A 10,000-nucleotide genomic window follows, 5' to 3' on the forward strand; every position below is an offset into this window, starting at 1 on the left:
AACTTCAAAGGCCAGCGCTAAAAATCTCGGCCAAGTGGATTTGAAAGGATGAGTCTCTAATCTGTTTAAACTTTGCTTGCGCCGTGTATTTTCACGCCGCCTTCCCCACCTCCTCCGCTAACTCGCTCTATTTTCCTTTTCATCATCACTTTCAGGTGCAAAAAGTACCTGTCTCACCATATCTGTGTCTTGGTGAATAGAGGTCAACAAAAAAAAGACATATTTGCATGAGTTTTTCTTCAGAACCTCAATGAGGCGCACGCTGGTTTTGTCATCGAAATTAGGCTCCGTTTAGCTTTCAAGCGTTATCTCGCTGCCTCGTTTCCAGCTAATTTTGGCGCCTATCTGCAGGTTCCCTACCGGCACAAGCAGTGAATGTTCCCCGTGTGCCAGCACTTTTGAAATATGTATTAAGGTGAGACACAAGGGGGATTTGGAGCGAGAGGGTTGGACTTATTGTTTGAATATTTGATGTTTATAATGAGAAGCAGAACAGGGCTAAGCACTCAGTGGGCGCGCGCGAGGAAGGCCCGGTCTACGGGAATAATGGATAGATAAAACGATGAAATATTCAAAGGCTGAAGTGTGATGAGAAATGTTCAGTAAAGCGTGACGGAAACGGGCCTGGGCCTCGCATCAAAGACCTTCAACCGAGAAGACTTTTGTGTGACCTTAAAGTTTAGACTTTGGGAGACTTAAGAGCGTTACGTAAGAGTAGAAGTTATTCCACGAAAAGCGACAAATTCTTGTCTCGTTTCTTGTTTTGGGTGTCATTGACAAATGGTATGAGATAGTAGTTTGATGGATGTTTGATTTATGGGAGGAGGTGGAGATCTGGGGCTAAAATGAAAAGAGTTGGTGTGTAACCTTTCAGAGGAGGAAAATAAATGAAACATCACTCCTTTATGGATGCCCTTGCAAACAAATGATGACAAATGCTCAGCGTTAGAGAGCAGAGAAAGAGAGAGATACTAGATCTTTAAATAAGACATATTCCTTACCATGTTTTCCATATATATAACTATGGTTTTGTTTTGAGATGGTGCCAAGGTTTTTAGACCGCATGGTGGCAATGGTAATACCATGATAGTTCTTTAAAGTACTATGTAAATATGTGTTGTTGTTTGAATATACTATTTTTATATTATGTTGTAAATATTATACAAGCATAATTGTGATACGTTTGTGATTTAGCCAGTTAACTAAATACTTTACAAATGAAAAGGCTCATTAATTTACCGGTACATGTTTTTCGGTTGGGTATACATGTGTACCGTACAAATACAGCAATGTTTTAAACATTGCACGTGTTAAACTAAATATGAAACTCCTACAATTATAGATATCTTTGTTTTAATGAATCAATATCGATTCTATGAAGAGCTTATCACAGTATGCAGTGTAGACTGTAGTTTACAGCTTGGTGTAGAACTGTCGCACTCTAGTATAAACGATATAGTGTCATTTCTATCGATTTCACTTATTTTTAGAGTCAGACGTTGTGTATAGCATCATTGTCACAATTACCTTGTTTCTGTTTTCATGGACTCTTATTTTGATATTCTTTTGTCAGTAACACTTTATTTTACAGTGTCCTTGTTACATATGTTACATGTACTTACCACAGTAATAACATAAGTAAAATATGCATAATTACATACAATTAACCCTTAGCCTAATCATAATCCTACCCTAACCCTATAGACCAATTTCGAGCCGACGTCACAGTTACGATCAGTTAATCTAGCTGGAGGCAAAACAAAGGGAAAACTGCAGGCGGCCAATATAAACCAGCACAGATTCGGCTACATAATAAGGAGCTTAACTTATTATTATTATTATTAAATGTCATCTTGTTGTGTTGTTGGGTGCTAGAATCAATGAATATGCTGTATCGAGGAATTTTTATTTCTAGAAAATATTCACATCATTAAAATTCCCCCGTAATGTCACTCACTCTTTACATTGTCGTCTTCTTGGCGCTGGCTAGGCAGAACTGCAGATCGTACCACACAAGTCTTGTACATGACCATTCAGCACATAGTTATAGGCATCTAAAGATGTATATGCCCTCAGTTTGTCTTCACGCTCGGTTTCTCTATCGAATAGGTGTAGGACTGAGCCTAGCATTAACGTTAATCCTGTCAGATCGTCCATTCATTGCCTGAGCGTGTATGGGTCAGCAAATATGGTTCCGTCTGTTAAAATTAACTTTTGCAAATAACAATCGCGGTCCTGGACAGTGAGTGACCTTGCACATTAAGATAAAATCGGATTTTCTCCAGTCATTGTTAAAAAACAAGCTAACAAAACTTGCAAACCAACGTTAGGGAAGCGGCCAGAGGGATTGTTCTGCAACCACCTAAGCTCCGCCCACAGAAAAACGTCACCATGTTTACCAACTGAAAAGGGGTCTATACATGTAGTTGCTTAATATTACTCAGTACTTAAATATATAATTACACTTTAACAATGACACATTAAAATAAAGTGTGACCCTTTTGTCTTGTGCCTTTGTTCGGTTTCTGTCATTTTAGTCTCTGTTTCCTGTGTTTGCTTTGCTGTCTTGTCAGTTTATTATAGTTATGTTTACTAATCACCTGCACCTGTCTATCATTAGTCTCTTGTCATCTAGTGTATTTAAACCCTCAGTCGTCCTCTGTTCATTCGCTTGTATTAACGTTTCATGCTGGTGTTTCTCTTTATTGTTCCATGCTTATATTAAATTTGATTTTATTGTTAAACTGCATCAAGCCTCTTGAATCTGGAATATCAAGTCAAGGCAGTCCGTGACAATCTTACTGCCCATTGTAAAGTTCCTTGCACACTGAGTCCGAAATTTTCGTATGCGTTTTTTCATATTCGTGATTCGGTGGCTCTGAATTGTCAAAACACCATTCAACACCATTCAAACTGCTTCCTACGGATGCGATAAACGCAGAAAATCAAACCAGATTTTTTTTATGCCGGACGAAAGTTTCTGATGCAGTGTGCGAGCGTGATTGACATAAGGTGAGGTCTTATTTATTTTCTAACGTGCGAAAAATTCGGACGCGAATTTCGGACTCAGTGTGCAAGAGCATTAATGTTGGATCCTTTTGTTGACCCATTCATATTGCCTGCTCTCATCCTTTTATTTTCTTAATGTCCAGTTTAATCCGTAATTGGTGAAATAAATGCTGGGTAAATGGAAAGAAACAGAAATGGCAGAGTGATTTTAGATCATTTTGCATAACAAAAATAAAGCCTGGATAAAACCTGTTGCAATTTGCTGTGAACAACTAACATGGTTTTGGCTGAACAGTGCACACCATATGTTCTTTGATGACCCTTCATTAGGAATGAACTGCAATTCTCACTGAACATTTTCGATTATAAGCCCATTAAATTAACCACCCTTGAAATCCTGGCAAGTCCAAAGCACTTGGCGATGTTGTCATAAGACTGAGTTTAGGAGGCTGGCATAAATGGATATGTGTTATGGAGGATTGTTTTGCGAGCAGATGTGTTTTGTTGTTTGTAACCAAATGTTGTTTGTGAGCTGGCTTCACACACTCAGTATGCTTGCACTTACTTTTTTGTGAATTTTGGAGGCTTTGAAAGCACATTCGTTCAAATATGTAGCTTGTTTCTGATGTGGAATAGACGCAGATTGCATTACTGATGTGTGCTTATTTATTTAAAAATCCTCTTTTCTTCTACCGTCATGGGAACAAAAATAATATGTTTTTACTTTCATCCATTAACTTTCAGTAAAACATTGACTTACTTGGAGTTGCCAGAGGCCTAAAGATTGAAAGCTGGGTTATACTGAAGCTGTTTGGTGCAGCTTTTCTGCCGTGTTTGTTGTTTGTTTACTTTATTTCACTTTCTTCAGATTTTTCGAGTCCGTAATGTTTCCTTTTTTTAGCTGGTGATGGGTTTTTCCCCCTTTCCTTATTGCCCAGAGGAGTTTGGTAGAGGTTTCACACAAATGATTCACTCACATTAATCCCACAGCCTTGAGCTCCGTGTGGATTCACTTACAAAGTAAAAAAAACCTGACAACTGATGAAACTTTGACCACTCGTTTATCCGGCCAATTGGAGGTTTCGCCGTGAGCCAGTCTATTGAGCCACGACGACTAATCAAGTTGAGGTGAGTTACTTTGAGCTTTCTCTGGTTTTGTGTGATACCAGCGCTAGAGGGTTGGCCGGTCCACTTTCATGGTTCAGCCATTAAATACTTGTCATGCTCCCATTGAAATGTAGTTTGGAGGTGAGAATTTGATGAGGAATGAAACTTTATTTATCCAGGTTTGCTTGTTCAGAGCTGCCAGGCGAGTCATTTCAAGGCCCGTGCCGTAATTGTAGGCATAGCTGCAGGAATGCCTCTCTCCAATCTGCTATTATCTTGTTCACTGTCGCAGCCATTAAGGTCAAAATGACTTGTTTGATAGAATTTGAACGACATTCATCCGGCTCCAAAAAGGCTTTTGAAGCACATGATGGTGTTCTGCTTATGCCGATGTATAGATGTCTCCATTACTCGTCAATATCTCTGATGAATGTCGACTTCTGATTCATCCTATAGTTGCCGATCTCAATGTCCAGGTCGATCCTAGACAGATTACACAATATCTTGACTGTCAGAGTTAATGGAAGAGATCCACACATCAGGGTCCTGCTGTAATCGCCCAGCACTTCCCACTGTGAAAGCTTTCAGATCAAAGAGAACAGACATGAAAGGCTTTAGGAAGATTCACCATTTTCTTTCCTTGGGTTTTCCTTTTCCTGTTCACTCTTATAATGAGTGCTTGACCCTGCAGCAAGCAGGAGCGGAGGTGTTGGCTGTGTCTAAAGCACAAAATAAACTTAGGTTTTTACGAGTATGCTAGGGAATGTGTACAGTGTGTGTGCCTCATAAATTTCATACAAACTATTGTAGAAGCAACAACAATAACGGCCATGTTGAAGAGTGCTTGTGTGAGGGGTGAAGAGATTCACAACTCTAGTTTAAATGTGTACAAAAACACAAGCATATATATACATATATATATATTTTTTTTTATGTTTGAGCTTATATATATCTGCACATTAATAACAGTCTGAGTAATTCTGAGTCTTGAACTTGAACTCAGATTTCTAAATATATGTTGGTTATGTGTCTATTCAGAATGACTCACGACCAGCAACTTTTTTTATTGTGGGTATGTCATTTTTGCCCCACTTGCTAAAATGAGGGGTGTGCAGTAAGGGGTTTAATGTATTCATTTATTAATGTATGAAAGCATCCAAAAAACAGTCATTTTAATCTGAACTAAATATAGTGACACGTAACAATATGCTTAAAATGCTGAATGCACCAGAAACTTTTTTTACGATTTGTTTATGACAGATGTCACCCTACAGGGATTGGCTGTCGCCCCACATTTTTTGCCTCGCATTTGTTTAAATTTCAGCATTTCTCATCTTTTTGAGGTTTCTTGTCACTATCGTCTCCGACCAAAACACGAAACTGATCCGTCATCCCACATTTGTCACCGGTTTATTTGTAACCATCATTAGCATTTCAAAACAGTGCAGACAAACAGTCTCTCTTTCTGGCAAGACACGTCCATTCTTATCTTCTTATGTCCATATACAGAAACAACAATGAAGGAAGAAAATTGAAGCAAGTATTGTATTGCAAATTTGTGATAGAGCAGAAATAAACTGGGCCTGTAGCACAAACACGGTCCTTGAACGATTTGTGCACTAGAGATGCTTCTCAAAACCACACAATCTCTTTGCCTCAGACTGGAGCGGTTCTTCTATGAAGGACACACTAAACTTTATTTTTAGTCCTTTTTTTAAGTTATGTTTTGTTTATGCTTTTCTACAAAAGGACAATAAGACTGTCATGTGAGACATATGCTGGACGTTTTTCTGTATTTGATAGGAATAAAAATGAGTGTTGGTTTAATTGTTAAAGGGATAGTTTGGCCAAAAATGATATTTAACCCATGCATTACTCACCCTCAAGCCGTTCGAGATGCATATGTCGAAAGTAATGCATATGTAAAGTAATCCATCCGGCTCCAGGGGGATAAACGAATGCCTTCTGAGGGTAATCTGTGCGGTTTTGTCGTAAAAATATACATATTTAAAACTTTATAAATGAAAATATCTGACTTCCGGCAACGATCGACGCGCATTCACGGGTGATGGAAGTCGGCGTACGAGGTAGGACGTAGCGTAGGAAACGTTGTGACGTAGAACGAACATATTTTCAGGGGCGTACGAGGTGGCGTACGAGGTAGGATGTAGTGTAGTAACGCACCTGCGCAGCCAGAGAGCAGAACAAAACAAAACTACGTCCTACCTCGTACGCCGACTTCCATCACCCGTGAACGCGCCTCGATCGTTGCCGGAAGTCAGATATTTTCATTTATAAAGTTTTAAATATGTATATTTTTATGACAAAACCGCACAGATTACTCCCAAAAATCTTCTGAATCTACTTATATCATTTTTAACCTACTTATTCAGATTTTTCTGACTCTGTCTATAGATTTTGAATTGTGTCCGATTCCAATTCTTCAGAATTTGCATCTACTGAAAATGATTCTAGTTGTGAAACGACTGATTCTGTTTCTTATTCACTGATTCTTATTGCGTTGATTGGACTGACCTTCACCAGGATAGATCTGGATCATATATGGTCACCTGAAGCTACTGTGCAGAAATGGAAATTGTGTTCATTTCTTATACCCTGTGAAACGCAGTGTTTTTGTCATTATCTCCCTCTCCAGCGAGGACTGATCTGACCCGTGAGGACTCTTGAAACAGCCACGAGCTGGAGCTGCCAGATAAAACTGCAGTTTACTGCCTATTCATGGAGCTTCAGTGCATTTAGGCCTAAAGACAGGCCTCTTAAGTCCAAATACCCATAAACAAATACCCTGTTTGATTACAAGTGCAGGCTGAAGTGAGTATGAGCTTGTTTGCGTGGCAGCTCTCCAGTTGAGGAGTGTGTGCACAAAAGCAATTGAGTCACACAATTAGCACACAGACATGCATCTAAACACAAAGAACTGTCAGTCAAAAACAACTGGATGAAAGCCAATGATGCTGAAGAGATTTCTGTCAAGAACTTACTAATTATTATTAGGCTCATTGAATCATATTTTCTCAGCTATTTTAGTCACTTGAATTTGCTCATCTTTTTTTAAACCAGAAACATGCTTTACAAATAAAGGCAGTGGCTCTTTACACTAATTGAAATATAGCAGTATTTTCTTTGCACTAAGTGTAAATAGTTGTAAGATGCGATATACACCTTATTGTAGTATATTATAAAACATATTGAATGCATTTGATTATATTTATTAAAATCATAAATGCTGCCTTATTTGGACGTTACTTGTCCCAACCCTTGAAGCCCTCCCCTATTATTTTGCAAATATTTTCTTAATTTTTTTCCCCACTTGGGTTTCTTTTAAAATTGTGTCTGGCTCAAGCACACAATGGTTTGCAGAGTTTATATAGGAGTGTAAATAGCACTCGGTGTTAATAGACGCTCTGAAAAATGTCTAGTTCTCTTTATTTCATAAAGTCTGTTTGGTCTCCAAAAACTGCAATCTTTCCAACTGCAAGAGAGCGAGCCGAGCGAGACGAGTAATGGTCATGGTGATAGGCAGTCTGTCAGCGCACTGCCTGGATCGTCTTAAGGGCATTTATTTGACATGCTTTAATTGGGCCAAAGAAACAAATGGGGAGTCAGTTTGAATTAGGCTAATCATAAACCGTATTAAAATAAGAGCCTGAAGGAGGAGAACAGTAGAAAAAGTGTAACTAAACCACTCCGGTCACAGTTCTGCATGGCAGCGAGGAGTAAATAGCCGAACGTGAACCAGAGAACGCCATCGTTTACAAATCAACAGACTCGAGCTGCTTCACACCGTAGTGTGTCTTGTGTCGGGCCGTCTGACGCCTGCATGTGACTTGCTGGTTTCATTTATTCCGGTGGATGTGTGAACTGTTAATGTCGGCAGAAATCAGGACAAAAGCTGATGAATTAACCTCCTCAATGCACTTTTCTCCTTTTCACAGCATTGCAGGGGTGTGTGTGGCTCCGAACAGTTTTCCACAGTGCATGTGCTCAAAAGCTTTGTTTTCAAATGTGTTATAGTATGTCATAATTTCTCACTCTCTCTCAGAATAGGAGTCGACCCAGAGGAATATTTTATTGCGCTTTCTTAGGTCTGGAGACTTTCTGTTGTTTCATTTTGCATGAGAGAAATAAAAATAGACACAAATGAGACTGTTGACATGCACAACAGGAGTATAGAGCTATGACATGATTGTGGATAGAGTTGCTATTTGTTTATTTTTATTTTTATATAACCAATTTTTTAACCCCTGACTTTCATATCTTGTAAATCTGAACAAAACTTAAGATACCAATTGTGTGTGTGTGTGTGTATGTGTAGTGCTGTTTTATTCTGCTTTCTGACAAATGGTCAGAAATCCTGAATTGAATCACAGCTATTTCATTATATGCTTTGTCCAGTTTATACATCTATGGTCCTCTTTACACCTGGTATTAAATGTGTTTTGGTCGATCGGATCACAAGTAGACGAGAGAAACACATTCCCGTTTACACCTGGTGTTTTAATGCGTCTCTTTTGTCCACTTTCATCCACTTCTGTCCTGATTTTTTTGAGGGTAGTGTCTATGGGTGGGTAAATGTATGTTTTTTTCAGATCCTTCGATCTAATGAAAAAAATAGCTCGCACAATTTACATATGAACGTTTACGGAGACGACGGAAAAACACACGGAGAGCATCAGCTTTATTTTCAGCTCTGACAGTCTCAAGATCAGCCGAACACTGTGAGTGTGTGTTAGAAATCAGGAATGGAGAGAGAACGTTGTGCTTGGTACGTTCCCATAATGTTTACGCATTAGATCAGTAGACGGAGAGCAGATGGTGTTTTGTGGCTGTTTGAACACATGAGCATTTACACTATGAGAGCAATCCGGTCGAATGTGTTTTCAACGACCTCTGGAAGGGGTCAAAAGTGGACAAGCTCAAAATGTTTTACACCCCGTCTACACCTGTATTTAGCATCATCCACTTGTGATCCGATCGACCGAAACGCATCTTAATACCACATGTAAACAGGGCCTAAAAGCACTAATGGTGGATGGATAGATATGTCTATCGATAGCCTTTATTTAAGCAAGCTTTTTTTATTTGCCTATAGTTATGTCAAATAGATCAACCAGTATAATTAACACAGTATTCTCTCTATCCCTCAGCTGGTGGTGGTGTATGAGGAGCAGGATCCTCATCATGGAGGTGACGGCACCAGCGCCAGCTCCACGGGAACCCAGAGTCCCGAACTCTTCAACACGACTGAGCTCAACTCCAGCAACATGTCCGCCTTCCAGCCCTACCAGACCAGCAGCGAGATCGAGGTCACGCCGTCAGCCCTCAGGACCAGTGAGTTACAGCTGTGTTGAACTCTAAAGCCATATTCGGACGGGATAGACCAATTTTGTGTTTGTAAACAGAGATGACGTTTTTTGTGGGCGGGGCCGAACTGGTGGCAGAAAGTGACAGCTCTGTAGTAGCGGTATCAGGTTTCAACGGTAAAATCAAATTCAAACCATAAGAATATGGATCATCCGGATTCTTTCTCAAATTATTTTATTGGTTTACCAGAAGAAGATCGACTGTCTTAAATTAATAAGCTAACGCTTAGGAACGGTGTGAGGTATCCTGACCCGTAGGCTACTCACTGTCGGGGCAATGGGTGAGAGATCCAGCTAAATGGCAAAGATGCAGTGGCCGGACATCATCTTATACCTGATAGAAAAACCCAGCGTCTACACTAGAGAAAAACTAAAGGCATACAAGTCTCTTGACGCATACAACTTTGTACTTTACGGTCATGTCCAGGATATCGAATATCAAGAATTGTCTCATGACTTTTGTGTAGGCTAATACGGACCGACGTTTTGCCTAGCCAGCG

At 39.6% G+C, this 10,000-nt stretch overlaps 1 protein-coding gene across 1 annotated transcript in view; it reads left to right on the plus strand.

Moving 5' to 3' along the window:
- Nucleotides 1-10,000, plus strand: part of pard3aa (par-3 family cell polarity regulator alpha, a) — a 466,122-nt gene that overhangs the window by 109,735 nt on the left and 346,387 nt on the right. Inside the window, exon 3 of the mRNA XM_077232480.1 lies at nucleotides 9,285-9,468. Coding sequence (XP_077088595.1) covers nucleotides 9,285-9,468 — 184 coding nt within the window. The remainder of the gene's footprint in view (nucleotides 1-9,284; nucleotides 9,469-10,000) is intronic.

Source organism: Siphateles boraxobius, unplaced genomic scaffold, assembly GCF_051911475.1.
Source record: "Siphateles boraxobius isolate OS27281-9 unplaced genomic scaffold, OSU_SipBor_1 171, whole genome shotgun sequence".
Lineage (NCBI taxonomy): Eukaryota > Metazoa > Chordata > Actinopteri > Cypriniformes > Leuciscidae > Siphateles > Siphateles boraxobius.